The sequence below is a fragment of the Panthera tigris genome, chromosome A1 (genome assembly GCF_018350195.1).
Source record: "Panthera tigris isolate Pti1 chromosome A1, P.tigris_Pti1_mat1.1, whole genome shotgun sequence".
NCBI lineage: Eukaryota > Metazoa > Chordata > Mammalia > Carnivora > Felidae > Panthera > Panthera tigris.
Genome location: NC_056660.1, coordinates 105,168,724 through 105,191,911, shown reverse-complemented (window position 1 = coordinate 105,191,911; position 23,188 = coordinate 105,168,724). Strand labels below are relative to the sequence as shown.

Here is a 23,188-nt window from a genome sequence, read left to right as displayed (position 1 = left end):
AATACACTACTATAAAATACAAAGTCACTTATTGAGTAAAACAGTATAAATGTTCTTTAAGACATTGATTCTTTATCATCAAAACTGGATTCCAGAAGTCAATGATGAGAGAAAAAAGCAACTAACACGACAATAGTTAGTGCTTTAGTATAATTACAAAATAGGGTATTTCAAAAATCCCTAAGAAGCTCATACTTTGTAGTTATACAGTGGTTACCGAACTTCGCTGGCCACAAGGGGAAGAAACTATGCACTTTATGACAGCTACCATTTAAAAGCCTTCAAATGAGAGACTTCTGACACTTTTAGTTTTGTAACATTTTTGTAAATCAGGTAACTCACCTCTTTGTCAATTTTTGATAACCAAAAAATCTTACTACCCTTGTTTTTGAACACATGGCCCATCCAAAGTCCAGCCAAAACAAAAACGAATGTTCTGTGCTTTTAGGAAACTTTGCAAGAAATATCAGCAGATGAAAATGTTACCGAACAGTAAGTCAAGAAGTGAGTGGCACCTAACACAGATGCTTCTATGTCACCTTACCGCTTACCTGAAGTTTTTCACGTGGTCTTCCACCCCTGAAAGACGAATCGAATGCTGCAGAGCATTTAGGTAAGTCAAAGCTTGTGTAGAGGATCCCCAGTTCACGTCTGTGGGAAGACAGGGTACACACAGCAACACACCAGTATTAACCAATGATCAATAACCAGTTTGAGGCACAGAGAAGTAAACGATGCTCCCATGTTTAAAAAATCAAATGCTAAAATAAACCAATGTACTGACAATGCTCAAGAGTTCAAGTGCATGGCATGACACTGTGATAATGCTAATCTGAACTGGAACTGCATTTAAAGAACAAGTACAGTTCAGAAAAGACTAAGGTGATGGGGCTAGAGACACGCTGTGCATGCAACTCAACAAAGTTCCACAAATAATTTTAAGATTATTGTTTATATAGCCAGAGGCCTAATGGGAAAGAGGCTGATCTCTGATGGAAAGATTTCAAAACTGTGAAATTACCATTCATAGTACTTAATAGTTTAAGTTATTGGAACAGGAAAATTTCACACTCTGCATTGAGTAAACAGCCTGGACACCAAATAGGACTTTAGAAATTTGTTATTTTAGAGAAATAATTGTTTCTAAGATGGCTAAAACATTACCTGCTTTGTCCATTTCATTTCTAAAGCCAGCACTCTAATCCAAAACCTCCCTGCATCATATCTGGATTGCAAAATGCTTCCTCACAGTTTCAGATGACGACACTGCAGCTACTCTTGCATTTCTTCCTAACTTAGTCGAATGGGGCCAAAACTTGTCAAACTTTTCTCACTGGCTCCTCCCTCAGTGTTACAGTCACCACACTACACTGGACCAATCCCAATACACCTAATGATCATCATCTTATGTAGAGATACACCCAAGAGTTACCAACACGACACGTTCTGGGAAATCTTTAACTATTTCCCAGTTAGGACATGTTTGTCAAATGTTCCCTGCTATATGGTGAACTAACGGAAAGATACTACATCTTTCTAATATATCGTCCATTCCGTGCAATTTACTCCAACAGGTGCTAAGACCACAGTACTAACACGTATGCTTATTAGGCTAACGGCTATTACAAGAGCTATTCTACGAAGTCTAATCCTTCCAAGGAAAATTTTAAAATACATTGAGGGTCACCCAAATGTTAGTAATACAAATGTGTCATTTTTCTGTAAGTAGGATTAGTTAAATTTACGGGCAAGTATGAAATTACATAGAATAACAAGTCTTGTGGTAATTATTTCACTAAGACTACATATATCTGGAAATGAGAAGTATTTTAGGTTTTACACAAAGCACCTTTCAAGTACACAGAAGATGAAGCTTAGACAGGAAAAGTAACAAAGAACTTCGAAGTGTCTTGTGGCTTGAAACAATAAATATAAAAGAGTACTAACCTGGTTTTTTGTAGGTCACATAAATATACAGCCCAAGGACTATGACATATGTTAACAATGCAGCCCACCAGTTAATGACAAACATCACTATGCAGCAAAGAATAGCTCCAATAAGTGATATCCACATGTTGTAGTATTTGAATGCAGGACGCCATCCTAACAATTACAAACAAAACAGATACATAAAAGTCAGTGAAATACCTTATCTGCTTTAGACAATGGAACATATATGTGCACAAAATAACTTTCTTTGTGGTTGCTTTAAATATTCAGTATAAGGCTAACATATAAAAGTAGATTCATGGAGCATTACTGAGCACAATGAACTTTCACGATTTTTGAAGGCCATGAAGAAAGCGCATGTATTTAATTCTACTTTATTCTATGCATCAACCTATCTTAGGGAATACAAAAAAACTACAAAAGATTGAGAGGAAGTTTCAAGTTGAGTCTTTACAAGTGTGGCTTTATGTTTTGGATTTTACCATGAAACATATGCATATTCTAATGCATATACAAAAGAGTTCAAACAAAATTTTCTGGAAAACTGTTAATTCACCTACTTGCTAGAAAAATTAACAGTTGGGTATAGAAACTTATCTTCCCATTTGATGAAGTATTTATGAATTAAGTTCACTATAAAAAAATGCTCAAGACCATGTTTTCAAATTTTCATTCCATAGCCAAAAATATTATTTAAAAATCATTTCAATAAATTTCATATTCTTTTCTTAAATTAAACTTTTAATTGTGAAATTATTGCAGATTCCCACAAAGTTGTGAGAAATAATCCAGAGAAATTCTGGGGACTTTTTACCTAAGTTTCCTGCAATGATAACATCTTGCAAAATTACACAATATCACAACTAAGATACTGATATTAATACAGTAAAGACAAAGAGCAGTCCAATGTAAGCATCCCTTGTGTTAATCCTTTTACAACCACACATACCCATCTCTAAAATTTATATTCTTAAAGATAAGACTGAAGCTAAGATGTGTGTGTCCCAAGTTCCATACTTTATCTTCCCTATTCTGAGAGAATTTGAGACCCTTAGAAGGAAAATTGCCTTTGTTCCTTCATTCTTTCCCTGATGTCCAGCTGTTGTTATGGTTTATAATAAAAAGTCCTCGATGAAAGCATATGGGGCAGTTTTTCAGTTCCCAGAGACCATTTAAAACAGAACTCCACAGAACTTACTGTGTTAAAAATATTTTTCTGGGCATGTTAGCTTTATCATAACCATGTTCTTAGAACTTAAATGGAAAGCAGTTAAATAAATAATAAAAACAGGGAGAAAATAATTCTTTCATAGTATTAGTCAGAATTGGAGATTAATGCTATCTTACATGCTTCTAAGACAAGAAACACTAAACTACCAGTAAACTTCATGACAAAGAGATCTTTGAAGACTCACTTAACTTGACTCTAGAGTAAAGGTGGACTGAGCATTAATGGGTTAATCACTCACAACACCATCTTTTAAAATGTGTTGAAGTTTTATTATTTTCTCTAAAATCAAAGACATTAATGCATTCACAGAACTTTAAGAAAATGTAAGATCACCTGGAGATTTTGCAAGTGAGGCATGGAACACCGAAAAATTGATCAAAGCATACGATGCAAGGAAGAAGTTAGAGATAATTGGAGCGATAACATTCAGTTCAGCTGCAAAAGACACATGAGGTGTATTTAAGGACACACTATACACATTTTTTAACTTTTTAAAACATGAAATTATTTTAAGCCTTTAGATGATAGATAGATATAGCCCTATATCCACACTTCAGATTTAATGAGTACATATATTTTGCCACAGGTACTTCATATACTTCCAGACATCGACCCTTGGGTCCATAGTTGAACCCTTTCCACCTCATTCTTCCAAAGTTGCCCTATTTTTCCAGTGACATTATACAGTTTTACTAAACACATATATAGTCCACAAGTTTTATGCAGTACTGTTTTGGGTATTTTCAAAGTCAGACAAATACCATATTTATCATTTTGCAATTTGGTTACATTTTTTATATTTGAGACTCATTCATACTGATATGTGGAGATAAAGCGTATTCATTATTTTTACTCTCCGATAATAGTCGGCAGTTTCATTCTTCTGTTAGTAGGTATTTAAGTTGCTTTCCTTTTCTATTATAAATAATGACACTAAAAACATCTTTGGATATGGTTCTTTGGATATACGTCCAAGTTTCTTTAGGATATATATAGACTACTAAAAAGAACTGCTGGACTGTGAGAACCTTTACAAAACATTAGTGATTTATTCTCCAAAGTAGCCATACCGAAGAGATACCTAGCAGCATTACATGAGAGTTAGTTTCCATACTTGCTTGTCTATCTGACTTTTAATAAAAGTCTACTATCATCTTCAGCAGTGGAAGACTCATTTAACTCACTTGTGATCAGAGGTAAAAGTGCCCAAAAGTAGCTCAGGGGAGGCTCTACCTTCAGGAGGGCACTAAAACCCTTTCTCGTACGCTGTCATTTTATATGTTTCAGGGACAAGAACCTAGGAGTTCCCTCTGATGGAGACTTAGTGATGGTAATAATTTTCGCAGGTATGTACCGAGCACTATAATTTATAGTATTTTCTACGTACACTTTCATTTAATCACAAAAAAACTAACTTAGTTTACTAGGCAAATTAAGGTTTTCTTCATAATTTAATAATTCAATGTTTAGAGTTCACACTATAAATGTTACAAAATCTGTATTAGCACATCATTTGTATGACTAACCAATTAAGATGAATCCAAGGGCAATTAAGAATGTTAAGATGTAGCCACGAAGAGGTTCATTATTTTTCCCATAACCTTTAGCAAACATCTGGAAAGCTGGGTAGATGTTGTCCTTACATAGAGCCTAGTGAAGAAAGGCAAATATTAGAGGAAATATAATGAAATTAGACAAACAGATTTCCTTACAGTTATAATATGTGTAAGTGTATAATACTGTATAATACTGTATAAACGTATAATACTGTAAAATTTCAGACACACTCAGGATTAGAACACAAGATTTCTACTTCTTGATCCTCTTTCTTCCCACTGTGTCACACTGCTTTACCTAACAAACAATAAAGGAGACCAAACATTTCAAGTATCAAAAGGTAGTTGGTAGAGAATACCACTGAAGTTTTTATCTACCTTACCCCCCTCCTCACGCTGAAATTCTTTTATGAAGATAAATGGCAGAGAAGCAGGCATACAAATAAATCTGAAAATTTGAGGAGTATGACATAGGTGTGACCTACATCATGAAAAAAAAAGTCTAAATCCTAGACTTAAAGCAAATAAAAATCCTAATTATAAAACTTAACCACTTTTCTTAAAACTCTACTAAAAACTATTTTAAGAGATATATTCTACATTGACCTTACTCACTGGCAACAACTATAATATCAGGAACAAGGCTGCAGAACAACATCCTATTCAGTGTCAGCTGTTTGCTTAATGCTCATTAAAGGGAGATAAGATGTGCCTCATTCGTCATCCTGAGTAGCTAACACAATGTATGGCATATAGTAGGCATTCAAATGTTCATAAATCAAAACATAAAGGCTGTCATCATGCAAGGGGGCACAAGGTCCTTTAATTCTTTCAACTTATACTTGGACTGCAATCCTTATTCTTAGTAAGACATTATAAAAATTTGTGCAATGAGAGTATGTTGAAAAAACAAAACTCCATCACCATTTACAGAAAGACAACTTGACGATACCTTCACAGTAGGTAAATGCACTCATGTTTATATAAAGAGAAACATTCACAAAATTAAAGATACCTGTCTTGAGATGTGTGTGTATATGTCATACACATATAAAGGCAAACAAATGATTTGAAAAAGTTAAGAATCTCAAAGTGAAATATATTACCATAACTTCCCTTTCAATAAAGCTTGTACTATGAAAATACCTACCTGAAATATTTTGGGAGCACTCACAAGGGATGCTAATGCAGAAGAAAGAGTGGCTGAGAAGATACCTGCAGAAATTAATGGTGCGAATCCTGACACCATGCTCATTACCTTAAAAAAGGGGAAAATTAAGTGTTACAAACAAGTCAAGAAAGAACAAAATACTATATATCATTATTATGCTAATGAAGGAGACTAACAGTCGGGGCGGGGGGATATGATAATAACAAGCAGTAATAATGGTTATGTGCATTACAAATTTCTAAAACATATTTACCAGTAGCGTTCACCTTGAATCTTTTTATTTGGTAAAATTTCAGACACACAGCAGACAGAAGAGCATAATGAACCACCAAGTATTTATCACCTGCTTTCAACAATGATCAGCTCAGGACCAATCTCACATCATTGTGAATCAAACCCCAGACATCACTTAATAAACAAATATATAAATATTTCACCATGTACCTCTAATGGGTAAGAACTTTTAAAAACTCTAACTACAAAGCCACTGTCAGAATTTAAAAAGTAGTTCCTTAACATCACCAAACAGCCTATCACCATTCAAGTTCTCCATCTTTTCTTGCCTTTTTAAATAGTTTAAACCAAAATCCACAAAAAGACCACACATTAAATTTGGTTGATACGTCTCTTAACGTCTTTTTCAATCAGCAGGTTCACTGCTTTCCTTTACATTTTACTATTAAGTCATTCATTGTCTCAGGGAAGCCTCACACTTCTGGATTTCACTGACTGCATCTCCAACTTGTGGTATGTAACCCGCTGCTCTCACCTCTATTTCTAGTGAACTGACAGATCTAGACAGTGCTTCAGGATGAAGTACAAGTTCTGTGGCAAGAGTATTTCAAGATGGTGAACTTCCATCAAGGTTGTTTTTTCTTTCTTTTCTTTTCTTTCTCAAGAAGGTTGCTTTTTCTCTCTTTTCTTTCCTTGCTCCCTCCCTTTCTATGAGATTGGTATTGTAGTTATGTTTTCTCTTTTTTAAAAAGAGACCACAACTTTCGGAACCTAATGTGGAGATATTTCTACCTGAAAGGACATAAGTCTATGATGTGTCTTTAAATAATGTGGGGAGTAGGAAGTTATAAATAAAACAAAGTCAGCCAAGCACTGGTGATTAATAAAATCTCATAAAGTACATTACACTGCTTTCTCTATCTTTGTACATGTTCAAAAATTTCCCTAATGAAGTTTAAAAAAAAAATGGATTGATCATTTAGATCATGAGAAGACAACCAGATAAATCCAAACTGAGGGGCAAAAAACAAAGTAACATGCCTGGACTCTTTAAAATAGCAACACCCTGGAAGATTAAAACAGGCAGGCTGGAAACTCCTAGATTAAAGGATTTTAAAAGAACATGGTAACTCAATGCCATACGTAACCTAGATTGGATTTTGGATCTAAGAAAAATAGCTATAAGGGACATTACTGGAGCAAGTGGGGAAAATGAAGATGGATGATATATTTAAGTAACAGTATTTCAACAACAACGAATTCCTGAAGTGGGCTAACTATACTGTGCCCATATAGAATATTTCAAAGAGCTCAAACTGATGGGCATTTTATGGTGTGTATAATTTGTTTTCACATATTTGAGAAGAAAGAGACTATACATATATACAAAGGTAAAGGCCTGGGGCAAAACATAAACACCTAGTAAATTTAAGTGAAGGGGTAGGTATAGAGGTATTCATTGCACTGCTCCTCCCACATCTTTGAAAACTGTGAAAAGACAAGACAGAGGTGGAAAATTGTCTGGAGGACTCAGGTACTGTCAACTTGACCAATCCATTATAAGTTCCACCAGTAGTGAATGATGATCATTACCTAGATTCATTACTTCCCTAGTAGAGATTTACTTTTCATTTATAGTGACCAAGACCGTGCCAACTAAGAAGGAGACAAGGAAATATGGTTTTAAGGTATTTGTGACTATTTTGCCCTTGACTGTAATTTTACACTTTAAACCAGATGTAAAGTTAACTATAGGCATGATCCCGGGCCATAATGGATACATCTGGTTTCATGTGTTGATAATTCCACCTTGTTTCACCTAAGTAGCTCTCTCTGTATCTTTCAAAAGACTTAGTATTAAAAATGAAGAATATATTAAAGTGGCTAAAAAAATATTAGCATTGACCTCTGTAAGCATTTCAGAGAGAAAAAAATCTTAAATGATTTTCTATTCGGCCCTTTAGTCAAATTTTGGTAGTTAGATATATGCCATATGTTTTTCACAATCACTATGTTTCACAGTCGTTAATACTAGATTAGCAGTGCAACTCCTGTCTTTGGGGAAGGAGATTATAAAGGACAGATAAGATGGACCAGAATAAAAATGAACAGACTTGATTTCTGCTATATATACTTTTCAAATCCAAAATTGTGTGCCTGTCCATCATGACCCCAAAGGTAAGTGCAAAGACAGGAGATAAAGGAAGAAAAAAAGCAAAGTACAGAGAAAATGATACTTTGCTGGATTAAGGCAAAACAGACACCACAAGCATTACATATAACTATAACCTTTCATCTGTCAATTTTGAGGGAAAAATCACGTTTCCTCTTCTTCTATCACCTCTGAAGGGAGGTAAATAATGCTCCACACTTAGCATCTAGAAACGCTATCCTTCTAAAATTTGCTGAGTTTCCTATTTTCTAGTTACATATTTACCCAATAACCTCTGCATTTCCCACCATTTTATGATAAAATATGAATAGCAAGGATAATGATAATGAATGTAAATAATGGTAACATCAGTGTTGTCCACAATACATGATGGCAACAAAGATGACAAAAATAAAGGTCTTATCTCTAGTAAGAGAAAAAAAACAAAAGTCAAGATTTTTCTATGGGGGAAATATATGTGTATGTGTTGATGATTTGAGGTTCAAGAAAATCTTCATGGAACTGTGTTTCCTTGATTAAAGGCATATTTGCACATATAGAAAGAAAAAAAGTAGGTGCATTCCAAGCAGAATGAAGTGCCAAAAAAAAAAAAAAAAAAGGAAAAGACTAGGAGAAGCATGTGTGCATGTATATATGCAAAAATATGCAACCACATGGGTTCAGTGTGGATAGAAGGCAGCGGGACATAAGACTGGTTATGAAGGGTTTTGACTGACAGTAAAAAGGCTCACACTTTATTTACTAAGCAATGGTGAGTCAGTGGTTTCAGAAGACATTAAAATGTAGAAATACATTAAGAAACCTACGACTATATATGTAAAAATCAAAATTTAAGACAAAATGATCCAAGTCATTTTTCTTCCTGAAGTATGAAAAGACAAAGACATGCACAATGGCATTATCAAGTGTGGTTTTGGGTGGATTGCATCATCAAACTCCAACTTGCATGCTTGTTACTTATGTTCTGTGTACCATCCTTCATTCTCTAAATGATGAGTTTACGCTTTTACAGGATTTTTTTGTTTCACTTTACAAAGCATTTTTAAAATTTTTGAAGATTTATTTAGTTGTATAAGCAAAGCAGCTTTACATAAACCAAGCTGCTCTTTGCTTTACTGAGTCCATACTAGACTTGATAAAGACAACACACTTTTGTATTTTAAGGCAACAACACAGAAATCTGATTGGCATTTTCAGTCACTGGGCAGAGATCAACATTTGTGCCTTTCATACACAATATCAATGTCAGAATTGGCCTGGATCATTAGCTGGATATGAATACTTTCTTTCATGCCTACGACTATGCCTAGTCTTGTGACTAGAAAAAAACAAACTTCTATTATATAATTGGGTTCAATATTTCTAAACACTGAAAATGTAGACAATTGCTTGAAACCACAAAAAATAAAAATAACGCCATTAAAATGTTACATTTTATTACAAAATTTCATTATTCTACATGAAATTTATACTGTCCTAAAATACAATAAATCATCAATTATTGTTTATTATAATTACACTAAACTGTAAAAACACCAGGAAACAAAATTTTTAGTTTTTCCTTTGATTCAGTATAAACTTCTGTTTGTAAAAACCCATATATTTTACAAAAATTTCATTTTACCTTTAGAACCTTGTAGAGATAATAATAAAAGGAAGAAGAAATGATATCCTCCAAGTTCTGGACAAGTAGTGTTATCTTTTACACAGTTCATATGTTTTAAAAGGTCACAAACTTTCAAACATCCATTAAGAACTTAATTCTGGGGGTGCCTGGGTGGCTCAGTCAGTTAAGCATCTGACTCTTGATTTTGTCTCAGGTCACGATCTAACAGTTCATGAGGTCAAGCCCCATGTCAGGCTCCTCACTCACAATGCAGAGCCTTCTTGGGATTCTCTCTGCCCTTCCCCTGATCTGTCTCAAAAATAAGTAAGTAAACAACAACAAAAATTTAATTCTGTTGTTCAATGGTAGTTTAGCACACTAGGACTATATGGGCCTTATCTAACTAAATAACACTACTGATACTCATCAGTGTTTTTTTAAAAGGGATTTTATATATAAAACAATTATGTAGACACCTCTAATTAGAAAAACAAACTCATGTGAACAAATGTGGATTTAAAAAACTCAAATTAACATGAAATACTTGTGCAAATCTAACAAAACACGTATAGGACTTGTATTCTGAAAACTACACAATGCTGATGAAGGAAACCAAAGACCTAAATAAATGGAGTAATAGACTGTGTTCACGGATTCTAACACTCAATAGAGTGAATATGTCATTCTCCCTAAATTGATATACAAGTTTAAAGCAGTTCGTAACAAAACCCCACCAAGACTTTTTTCAGATAAACATAAGATTACTCTAGAATTTTTATAGAAAAGCAAAAAGAACTAAGATAGCTAAAACCATTTTGAAAAAGGATAAAGTGGTAGATATCAATCTACTTGACTTTAAGACTTATTATGTAACTACTCTAGTCAAAAATGTATGGTACTAGTGGATGGATAGATGCAAACATCAATAGAACACAATAGAGAACCTAGAAATAGACCCAAGAAATATGACCATGTGTGAGATGCTTGTTTTCTTAAACTATACACCATACATATGTACTATATATTGTACCCTAATATAGAAGTGTTACCCTTGGGAGCCCTTTTGCTCTTGAAGAGCTTCAGATTTTACCCTTTCAAAATTTTTCTATTTGCCCAATTAGTTATCTAGAGACTTTTCCAACAGATATCTGGGTAGAAAATAACAATAGCCCTCCCTTCTAAGTTAGTGCTGGAATCTCAATGCCCAAATTTGATAGCATTCTAACCTCTACATAAATGTCTGTATAATATAAATATGATGCTCACCTGGAAATTGTTCATTAGGCCATAGGAACAAGGGCTGGTTTCACAGGATGAAAAGTCGAAGTTTAATTTGCAGGCTGCAGAAGTACAGTTTGTTAGCTCTGTTACAATAGTGTCATTAACGTTCCCAGTGGCATCTCGAACAACACAAGAACCTGAAGTGCAAGGTACAATAACAAGTAAGATAGCTCAAATTTATATTCATTTCAAAATTACATATATCCATAAAGCAAATTATGGTACTGAATATATACTTGTTAAAAGTACTGACATTTTCACCATTTACTTTCATAGCATTTATAGTTTACAAAGATTTACCTGTAATAGAATTTAAAAAGCATCATGATCCCCAATATTTTAATGAATCAAAACATTATTAAAAACTAGTATTTTACAAATACACGATTAAAAACCCTGTACATGTGGTTGTGGAAAATGATAACAAGCAAAACCATTTCTAGGTCTATTTGGTAAGATGTCCTTAAGCAAATATAAACACGTTGTGTTGAAAGAGTTACAAATGGGAGAAATGTTTTCCTGCTCCAAGTATTTTATATTTGAAACATGCCAAAGATCAGATTTCAGGTAATATCAAACTTCTGTGAAGGAAAGCAATGTGAATATCAATGAATTATAATTCTGTTTAAACCTCTGGCTCAAGTAAGTCTACCCTGATATTAAGAAAAGACATAATTATTGGAGAATTGATTAAAAATAACTGGTGGGGCAGAATGAACGGGTATAGGTGAAACAAGATTAACCACACATTGTTAATTCTTGATAACTTCATTGAAACTGGGTTATAGTTGATTAGAAAAAGCTCTCTACTCTTGTGCAAAATTGAAAACTTCTATAATACGACATTTAAAAAACTTTATTTATAAAAAAGCATTTCATTATTTGGAACAACATATGATGTGTAACTATTGGCAATTACCATTCCTTAGACTTCATATATTTTTACTTTTGAAGCACTTTAGCACTCCTGTCTCATCACATATGAAGTAAAAGTAATAAACAGTGTACCCTAAAGTGAACAACAAACAGAAACTTAAGTTTGAAAGGAAGAACATTTTAATGATTAGACAGCCTACATCAAGTCCTTTTTGTCCTCAATTTCTTCATCTAACTCTCAGAATAGTGTTTGCAAAACCACGTTTCCTTAAAGGTGCTTGTGAAACCATTTGGGTGAGGGGAGAAAAGAAGCTTGTCTACCCTTTATAAAGCATGTATGCTTTTAAGTGTTTCATATTCTGATGTTCTACATGGATGTGATTGGGTGAGAAAAGGTTCCATTACTTTGAACTAGTTACACAACCACTGATGTAGGCTGGTCAGGGAGAACAGACACTCCAAGGGCTAATGTGGACAGAATGAAAGGAGTATGATGGCCAACAGCGTTAGGGGGTAACATACAAACAGAAACCATTTATTTGCTGTAACTATTTTCCAATGTGAAACATAACCAGTTATATAAACCTTTCTTTAAATTAAAACTAAATTTTCTTGTGCCAAGAACTTTTAGGGGAACACAAAAATATTTTGCTAAGCTTATATATATAATTGATTTGTTTTTTCTAAATGAATTTCAGAGATTTGCGCATATACAGACTTGGAAGAATAAATGAAATCCAACTCCTTTACTAAATGTGAATTTAGCCCACCATGATAGCATTATTAGCATTTCCAATTCTTGTTTAGTGAAGTTTCAAAATTACATTTAGGCAAATTAACAGGAGAGTTTATAAAAAGAGTTCTGTCATTACTTCACAACCTATCACCAAATATGTGACAAAGTACAATTTTCTTGGAGTGAGCAGGTGGCTGAGTCAGTTGAGTGCCCAACTTTGGCTCACGTCACCATTTCATGGCTCATGGGAATGTCATGATCTCATGGTTTGTGGGAACAAACCCCAGATCAGGCTTTGCATTAACAGCACAGGGACTGCTTCAGATTCCCTGCCTCCGTCTCCGATTCCCACTGCCCCTCCCCTACTCATGTTCTCTCAGAAATAAATACACATTTAAAAAATTTTTCTTACCGAAATACTATGAAAACCTTATACTCTGTGGTCTATGATTTTGGAGTTTGATTCTTCAGACTGGTTTTAAACTAAAGCTTTATTCTTATGATATAGTTCAGAGATTTAACTGGAAAACTTGAGTCTAGACATTAAAACAAGGCTTACAATTCAAGAATATATGTGTTCTGGGTAAAGTATATAGTTTCACCAAAGTGTAGTAAAGGCAATACAATTTATCTATAGTCACTACATGTAAATTACAGGCAAATAAATATTTACCTTTTTTTTTGGATTAGTATATTTTAAAGAACCTACTTTACTAACATTCTTTAAAGAATTCATTATAAAACAAAACAAAATCTCTCTTTGCCAAGAAAACACTTCTGGAAATCAAGTGTCAGTTATCCTTGGTAAGGAAATCTCTAAACTTTCAGTCTTGTGCAAAACAGTGATTTAGAGACTGGTTGACCACTTAAGTCCTTTCAAGTTCTAAAATGCCATGATTTCATGAATGTAATAAAAGATTTAAAACCATTTTCATTCGATTTACTAAGACTTCAGTAACGCTTTTCATTTGATGCACTATGTCCTGTTTACCAGAATCATTTTTTTATGACAGAAAATGCCAGATGTTGTTTAAATGTCTTGAAACAATCTTCATACGTAGTAAGATTAACATGCAAATATAAAATAATGACCATAAGCAAAAATATTAAAAATTTTATAAAGATCACAAAGTAAAATTCACTTACTTCTACACCATTGTATTACATTTTCTATAAACTGTAGCTCAGTGAAATTTAAGTTTGCAAATAAGACTACATAATTTTCTAATTTACTTTAATAAAAATCTTAGAGGAAAAAACAATAGAGCATCTGGTAGTTTAGCTAATGCCTATAAAATCATTACCAGTTTATTTAAAACTCTCTCTGAATTAAAATATGCAACTCTAAACCTTCTTACTGAAATATTTCTTAATTTAAAAGTTAGAAATAGAAATGTCATGGAAATAAATACTTAAAGTGGGTACATCATGAAATTTCTGAAACACATAAAAAACTATATGGTTATTTACCTACGGATACTGCAATTCCTATGTAAACCACTGTAGTAATTAAAATGGCTAAGAGTGTTCCTTTGGGTATGGCTGACTGAGGATCCTAGAAGGCAAGAAAAAAAATTTAAGTCTACCTTTAAAAATAATATACATCTACCGTTTTTTATACAGAAGTGATCCAGTACCTTGTAATACTTACCGCAAGATCACCGGAGATATTTGCTCCGGCAAGAATCCCAGTTGCGGCAGGGAAAAAGATGGCAAATACAGAAAAGAAAGTCTCTTCCTCCCGAAAATCCGGTCCAAAGTTCTCATTAAATATTTCAGCTATGGAGAACAAAATGTCTTTGGCAATTAATGGAAAGCAGATTGCACCATTATAATTTAGGTCAAGTCTGAGCGATACATATGCACGATCCCTCGTTTTTTTTCAGTTCAAGTCACTGGTAAATTCTTGAATACCTCCTAGGTGAAGTCTGGCATTCCTCTTTTCTTATATGAGGGAACAGTTTACAATCAAAATGATGATTTGACTTCGGTCATGCGTACTAGTCCATATACCTTACTAATTATGTTTCAAGCACCTCTACCTTGATTGGTATCACTAGTCCAGATGTCAATCAAAGCATGGATAAACTTCTTAATGTCTGGGGTCAGTCAAGGAAACAAGAAAGGAGGTAGAAAAACATCATACTAACATGGAACCATTTTTTTCTTACATCTAACCTACATACTATCTGTATAGCTTTCTCTACTTCCTAGTGCTGACCTGTTTATGCTTCGACGCTGAAGTATTCATCAGGCTTCCACAGAATTTTAGCTGAAGCAAACTAGGTAAAGTCCCTTTCCATTGTAACAATAATCAAAGCTTTAACTAGTCCTACTGTTTTCATCTATTATGATGGGCCCTGACAATGAAATAACCCGCTAACTGTCATTTAACCATCCACCCATCCACCAGTATCTGAGTGTGTGCCATACGCCAGGTCCTCTGCTAGAGCCATCTGGTAGCTCACTACCTTAGTAAGATGAATGGCAAGATAGCAAAGCAGTATCAGTCACCAAGAAAAAAAGTCACATTCCAAAATTTATTTAGATTTATGTACTTCAGACTGAGATAAATCTAGATATGCTACTTATACAATATTTATTACTATACTAGATAGCTATGCAATACTTTTGTAAAGTTGCCAAGGATCTGAAACACAAGGAAATGAAAAACGTGGCAGTTATTTGTAGCTATTCTGAAGTCAACCTAAGTCACAAAGAGAAAATATATAATTACTAGGAATATTTTTAGAAGTAATTATCCACTCTAATTTTTAACACTTCTTTTAGAAATAAAGTTGCAAAAAGAAATGCTCAAAAAATTTTTTTATCCTAAAAAAACACTTAAGTAAAAAATCACTTGTAATTAAAATAAATGTCACAATTTATGAGAGCATAAAATAAAGAAAAGGAACTACCTAAGTAATGCTACTGAACTTCACTTCTGGCATGCATAGTAGACACCTGTCCTCCCAATGGAGAAGATAAAGAATTTAAAGCCCAGCTTAGAATCAGGCATGAATACCACTCATAAAAACATATTATCACACTATCAACCCAGGACCAGAAGGCACAAATAATGGGTTGTGAAGAATGGAAAAGCATCACTGGCTCAGGTAAAATCCTTGGAACAATTCCTATCAGAAAACCACCCAGGCCAACTAAGTCAGTGTCTGATATAAGCCAAACCAGTGCTACTCACAAATGTTCTAAGGTCTGTACGTTATCAGTGAGCTTACACCAGGGTGTAGACCAACTAGGGGTCTAGTTTGCACAATTTGGGTCAGCTGATTTTTGTTCCCAGTAAGACTTTGTGAAGGAAGAAATGCATTGATGTACATTCTGTATCTTTTCACAGATCTGTGTGAGCAGCTCTGGGCTATACAATTTTGCAGTATAAAAGCTATGTCTCTTCCTCTAAGGCTGCAAAACCAGGAATTTTGATGAACTGAAGACAAGTCTATTTATTACCCTAAGTGGTGAGCCTCTATGATGCTGATGCAACAATTGTTTCCTGCTCCATTTTACCCTGTGGAGACAGGATGGGTTGATCCAGTAGGTGGGGAGTTGGGGTGGAGGGGGCAGTACAGAGAGACACTTTGGGGAATAACAAATGACAATTTCATCAATCAGATGCAGAATGAAAAGGGTTACAGAGGTGAAAACTGTGGAAAATTCTCACAAATTCTAATGACAACTGTAGAAAAACTTAAGTTGCAATTACACCAAGAAATGAATGTTTCTTTCACAGGTTTAGGCACTTTGGGTTGTGAAGAATGAAAAAGCCATGTGAAAACACAAGTTACCATTTCAGTTAAAAACTCCCTAAATTATAAAGAACAAAAGCACCTTTCCTCAGTAGCACTGATTTTTCTACTTCTATTACCTTTTGTTGCTAATAATGAAAAACCAAAGGGTTAAATAAAAGTGGTATTTTACTCTGTAACATACATAAAAGAGACAATACTAAATTGGAGTAACTATACCAAAATCAATTCTATTACAAAGAACCTAAAATATACTAATCTTGTTTACTAATGGAATGTTATAATAAGCACCTTTAAAATTGTTTTTTTTTTACTTACATTTATAACCAAAGAAACCTTTGGGCTTCTTGCTGTCCAATGGGATGAATGTTCCTATGACGAAATCAGCAATAGCAAGAAGTAGAATCACCAAAAGAACAATCTGAGCCTAGAAATTTCAAATATTAAAAATCAAAATCAAATCTCTCACGTCTATACACTGATTCACTTTCACTACCATATAACTTGCATGAGGGAAAGGATTTCTGTCTTGTTTTCCCAGAGCCTCAAACAGTGCTAAGCACAAAGCAAGTGCTCAATAAACTTTTATTTTTAATTTTTTAAAACGTTTATTTTTGAGACAGTGTGAGAGTGTGAGCAGGAGAGGGGCAGGGAGAGGAGACACAGAATCCGAAGCAGGCTCCAGGCTGTCAGCACAGAGCCCAACGTGGGACTCGAACTCACAAACTGTGAGATCATGACCTGAGCTGAAGTCAGACACTTAACCAAATGGGCCACCCAGGCGCCCCTCAATAAACTTTTATGAGATGAAAAATCTTTGAAGAACTATCCAAAAATGTTCAATATGCTCGGAAGAAAATGGATAGCAAACGTAGAACCAGCCCATGTATTTCTGAAATTAAAGATGTGCATGCCCTCCAGTAAATCATAAAGCACTATAAATTCCACAATCTGTAGGCTTTTCATCCTTTGTGGTTATTTACTGCCCCCTCCACCTTAAGTACAATGTTGACGTGGGGAACATATCTGTTACAAACACAAGTTTTACACCAAGTCCAAAGACAATGCTGAATGTGTGACACCTGTAGGAAAAGACGAAGAAAAAGTACAGAAAGAAGACAATATCCAGGAGGAGGATCTAAGTAGCAATGGGTCTGGGGGAACAATCTATGAGAACAACCCCTCCTCCTGCACTCTTTTTGTTTTGTTTTTGTGAGGCCTAACTGATGTGTAACAATGTTTTAGTTTCCTGGGTACCATGCAATGATTCAGTATTTATACACATAAATTGTGAAATGACCAGAATAAGTCTAGTTAATATCCATGACCAGAGTTAAAAATTTGTCTTTTCCTGTGATGAGAACTTTTAAGATATACTCTCTTAAAAAAGCAACTTTCAAATATGCAGTAAACTATAGTCACCATGCAGTACATGACATCCCTATGACATTTATTTTAGAACTGCAATTTTATACATTTGACTCTGTTTACTATTTTGCCCCCTACCCTCACCTTTCCTCCTCCACTCTTAACCTCCCAATAAAGTGGAGCAGATACTCCAGAAAACCTGTGTCATCTGTGGTAAGAAAAACTGCTTGAATGAGAATCATGTCCCAGGTAGTATGAAATTCTATTATTTTCAGTAAAGTCAACTGGTTAAATGTGTAAGTAAATGATTTAATTTTATACTAATGATTTAAGAAAATAACCCTTAATCTTTACAGTTTTCCTAATTTTTGATCTGGTAACATTATCATGGCTCATATATAGCACAGATGTGTGATCTTACATGACTTAAAAAAGGAAACAAGAAGAAACCTAAAAGGACTTAGAGATCCTCAGCAGCATCTGTGTGGATGTGCATTAGTCAGGAAAATAGAGTTGTGCTGAGGAATATTTTCTCAAAGGTACAGAAATAATTCCAGTTGCCCTGCCTACATGTTAACATGTGACTTCACCAATTCTTCCCAGTAACAGTGCCCTTGGCTTAGGTAGTTGGGATTTCTGAGAGTTCAATCGCAAGGAACAAGATTAACTTTTCTGATCTCTATGGGCACTAGTTTGAAGTTTATTGCCCCTGTGTTAATTTTCGAAGTTGAACTTTTAAATAATTACAAAGCCAAGAGTTTAATTTGGGCTCCTAACATACTGACCAGAGTGATTCTAAAGAATGTAAATTAAGATTAGGGGAAGGGATGGAAGGTAGGAAGTCAAAAGTTAGAAAGTACTGGGTTTAAGTGGATGCTGGAATGACTGTTATCTCCAAATATTCCTTACCTTGTCAGATAGAAGATAACCTGATACATAAATTTCTCTGAAAATGGCCACTTAAGGAATCTTCAAAATCTAAGTATATTACCACACTTAACAGTGGTCCCTAATAAGTTCTAAAAGTTGACATATTAAATATGTACAGATATTCCAATGATGTCATTGCTTACTTTTGCTTCCCACTCCATTCCAGCTACCGAGATACCTAGAAGGATCACCACTGTAATGGCTCCAATAATTCGGATATCATTGATTTCATCTATCATAAGTATGGAATGTTCCTAGAAGAGAATTATCAATGTAATGAACGATATTAGTTACTGAAGTAAACTATTTAATTCTTTTTTGAAACATTTCAGAGACATGACAACACCTTACATGAAAAAGTTAGATAAATGACTATGGAATGAATAGGGAGGCCTAAGGAAAAGGAATAAATAACTATGTACTATTGAGGTATCATACAATTATCTCAAGATATCAAAAATATGATCAAATTAATGCTGTATTTAATACAGATTCAATAAATCAAAAATGAAATTGGTAACAAGCAAATAAAAATCATAGTATGTCAAAGCAGTACCAACAGGATTTTTTCAAGAAATATATTTTGTATTCACTGTGATTAGCCAAGTCATGCTTTTGAAAATGGTCTTTTATACTGTCTAAGAAATGAATACATTTTTGCCCAAAATCACACTCTTTCCACTCTACAAGTAAAAATGTTTGTGGTTTAATTTCAATGACATTAAAAACATGCTAACAAATTAAATAATGTAAAAACAGGAATTCATAATAGTTACATTGCTTGCTTTCGTATAGCCCTTGCTTTTCTCCATCCCTTTGGCCTATACAAAGAAGGTCAATGCCAATGTAAGTCTCAGTCCTCCTCAGATTTTACCCTTCCTACTGTACTGCATATTACTGCAGAAGAAGAGTTACAACCTAACCTAACATGAACAACTACAGGTATCTCTCAAGGTTCTTCTCATTTAAATATGTCAAATCCTATTTCGCTTGTACTGCTTTACACACATCCCAATGCCTTTTTTAAACAAATGCTCTCCTAAACTCCAGAGCAGTATTATCAACTACTTCCTGGCCAGCTCTACTGGGATGTAACTCAGGTTCCTCAAATTAGACATCCCAAATTAAACTGCCCTGTGTTGCTATTTCGAAGGGAAGGCCATTATCCTCCATTTGAATCACCGAGAAATCTGTATATAAACCTGAAAATCCTTTCCCTTTCTCTAATTTGCCATAAGCCCAATAATCATCAAGTCCACTCATTCAACATTTAAAAAAATCTTTCCAGTTCACTACACTTCTCCAGCCTCACTGGTCACTGTTTGAACGTATGCCAGCATCCCTCTCCCAGGATAGCTACAATCTTCTAAATGGTCTCCCTCTCCACCTGTGATCCCTCAGATCCATTCTCTACTTGAGGGCCAGGGGTTTCTTTAGGCACCAATCTGATCACGTCCCAGCCCCTAACTCTGATCAAGATTAAGACCACAATTTAACAGCAAACAATACCTTTCCTGATTTGACCCTTTTTTTCCTCTCTTTAGTTTTAAATCTTTAGGCTCTAGTCATAAAGAAATATTTACAGGGTTTTTGTTTTGTTTTGTTTTTTAAACAAACCATACTCTTCCAGGCCTTTGTTTCCTTTTCTTCCCTATTCCCTTCATACGATGCCCCATTCCTCTGACCCGCCTGCTAACACCTAGACTCCCATCCCTGGAAAACTCTTCCTTACACTCCTGTGCTACCCCCTTTCCTGGACATAGGTTAAGTGATTACCCTTTGTGTTGCCAAGGTCTCCTACAACTACCCACTTGTGACATCGTATTGTCATTATTTTCTTTGTCTATCTTCCACACTAAACTTCTTGAAGGACGTGTTTTGCGTCCATGACAGCTTTCCTAGCATCTAACATGGGGAGTGGTACATAACCCCCTCAATAAACATTTGGGAAACCAACGTCTAAAAGGGGAAATTACCTTAAGCAGCTCCACCACAGTTTCTGCAAATCCAACCACATACATAGCAACTGCAACAGCATTGGCAAAAGCGAAGATCAGGCCAATTGCGCCACCAAATTCTGGCCCTAAACTTCTAGATATTAAATAATATGCTCCTCCTAAGAGAAAGAACAAAAAAAGTAGTAAAGTTAGGATTTTAAATGTCAAACAATCCTTTTAATTTCACAAGAATTCAGAAAGCACATGCCTCCCGTAAGCACAGCAGTTAAATTAACGAGCAAGTGGGTGAGCATATTTTCAGGAAGAAACAAAAGAATTCTTAACAACCCACTTCATTCATTAACAGTTCTCAACATCCAGAGAATTCTGCCTGTATCAAATATAAAATCATCCAGCTATTTAAATCCTTATTTTCTCTTCTAAAGCTTAGACTAAAACGGGCAACAGCCTTCTGCTCAGATTCACAGATACCAAGATCATCTCCTGATGGTTTTCTAAGTAGTGCTTTTAATGTTAATGTAACTTTCAAAATCACAGTTGAGATTATTTCAGTTACTTAAATTAATATGGGAATTTGTTGGTAATGTGAATATTAAGACTAAGCAAACTTCATAAGAAAATTTCACAAGAAACTGCGAAGAAGCATATGGTGGTCTCCTAAATAGATAGTTTATATTTTCATAAATCCAGCCTACATGCAATAGTCAACAAGGACATTAAATGAACTATCATGAAGCAAGTGTTTTTCTAACCTAAATATTAACCAGTATTATGATTTTGAGTCAATCTAACGCTTAGCTCTAAGAATTCTTCTAAAATTCTAATTTATTTATGGCCTCTAGGTAATTATCAAACTTAGTTTTAATAATAATGAAGTTACATGAAGTTATATACATTTTCTCTTAGATACTAATGAACTGTTTAGTTCATAAGACTGTATAATGAAATGCCTTTTAATAGTTGAACATTTCTCCTGTTCTTCTAGTATAATGAAGACAAATACAACAAAAAATCCTATAGTTTAATAAAGTACTAAATACACAAACTTCATTTTGGACATACCTATAATAGGTCTTATAGTTAATTCTATCAATTCTCTCAAAAAAAAATATTCTACACTTTAAATCCATCCACCCCAAACTTCCTTAGTTACTTATTTTACCAATTAATCATTTCCACCACCTTGGAAATCTTGGGAAAAAAAACAACAACCTAATCCTATGTATTGATTGGTCTTATGTATTTTTTTAACTCATGTTTATTTTTTAATTTTTTAAAATGTTTATTTTGAGAGAGAGAGCAAGCAGGGGAGGGGTAGAGAGAGACGGAGACACAGAATCTGAAGCAGGCTCCAAGCTCTGAGCTGTTAGCACAGAGCCCGACATGGGGCTCGAACCCGTGAACTGTGAAATCATGACCTGAGCCAAAGCTGTATGCTTACCCGACTGAGCCACCCAGGTGCTCCTGGTTTTATGGTTTTTAATCAGATGAAATTACTTAAAAATCTCCCAGAAATATTTTTGAATACTAAAAAAGTTCTAATGGACTTATATAAGGACAGTTTTTTATGTCAAATAAAGATCTTAGTGTAAAACTAAATCATAATCTAATTAATCACAGGAAAATTCCTAGAATACTCTAATTATCAAGCCTATATTTAACATATGTTCTCAAAATTGATTTAAACTATCTTTGTTTAATGCCAATACCAACAATGAATTACATATTATTTATCCTGATTTCATAAATGAGAAAATTAAGTCACCATGAAAGGTTAACCGAAATCAACAATGACTCATGGGTTTCAACAGGTGACAATATAAATTTTAAAATGAGAAACATAACCAACAGGACCTGTAAAAGCAGAGAATTCATCCATCATATGTTTTACAGTTATGATTTCAAGTCTTTCTATTACTAAGAAGAAAAAATATGTATCTTCAGGTGCATTCAATATGCGGGAACAATGAGAAGGGGAAATTCACCTCAGGAATGATGAATAAAGGTAGGCAAATTCTGACATTCCAGAACTGTATTTTATCTTTTACAAATTAAGATGTGTAAACCTTAAAGTTTCATACCAGTTTTGTTAATTTTTAAACCATTTGCATTTTTTCCAAGAATATAAGAGCAAATGGATAATAGAAAATAAAAGAGCAGCTGCTGTTCTCCTTATACTTTTACTCCTGATGTAAATGTTCTCTGCCCTGTTTCTTTCACTTCCACTCTTGCTTCCTAGAGGAAACCAGTTTTAAAAGCTGTTTTCCTTTTTTTTTTTTTTTTTCATTAGCATCAAAAGATAGTATTAAAGACCTACTACTCTCAGCCTGGTATTTTACTAATTGGCATAA

The 23,188-nt window shown here is 34.3% G+C and overlaps 1 protein-coding gene across 2 annotated transcripts in view; it reads right to left on the bottom strand.

Moving 5' to 3' along the window:
- The window catches only part of SLC12A2 (solute carrier family 12 member 2), a 109,756-nt gene that overhangs the window by 38,871 nt on the left and 47,697 nt on the right, over positions 1–23,188 (bottom strand). For both annotated transcript variants that reach the window (XM_015540046.2, XM_042983170.1), the window contains exons 5-15: positions 20,856–20,995; positions 19,023–19,133; positions 16,900–17,008; positions 14,466–14,593; positions 14,285–14,369; positions 11,188–11,339; positions 5,888–5,995; positions 4,708–4,831; positions 3,515–3,616; positions 1,948–2,103; positions 552–651 (exon numbers count right to left, since the gene is read on the bottom strand). In XM_015540046.2, the coding sequence (XP_015395532.2) occupies positions 552–651; positions 1,948–2,103; positions 3,515–3,616; positions 4,708–4,831; positions 5,888–5,995; positions 11,188–11,339; positions 14,285–14,369; positions 14,466–14,593; positions 16,900–17,008; positions 19,023–19,133; positions 20,856–20,995 (1,315 nt within the window). The remainder of the gene's footprint in view (positions 1–551; positions 652–1,947; positions 2,104–3,514; positions 3,617–4,707; positions 4,832–5,887; positions 5,996–11,187; positions 11,340–14,284; positions 14,370–14,465; positions 14,594–16,899; positions 17,009–19,022; positions 19,134–20,855; positions 20,996–23,188) is intronic.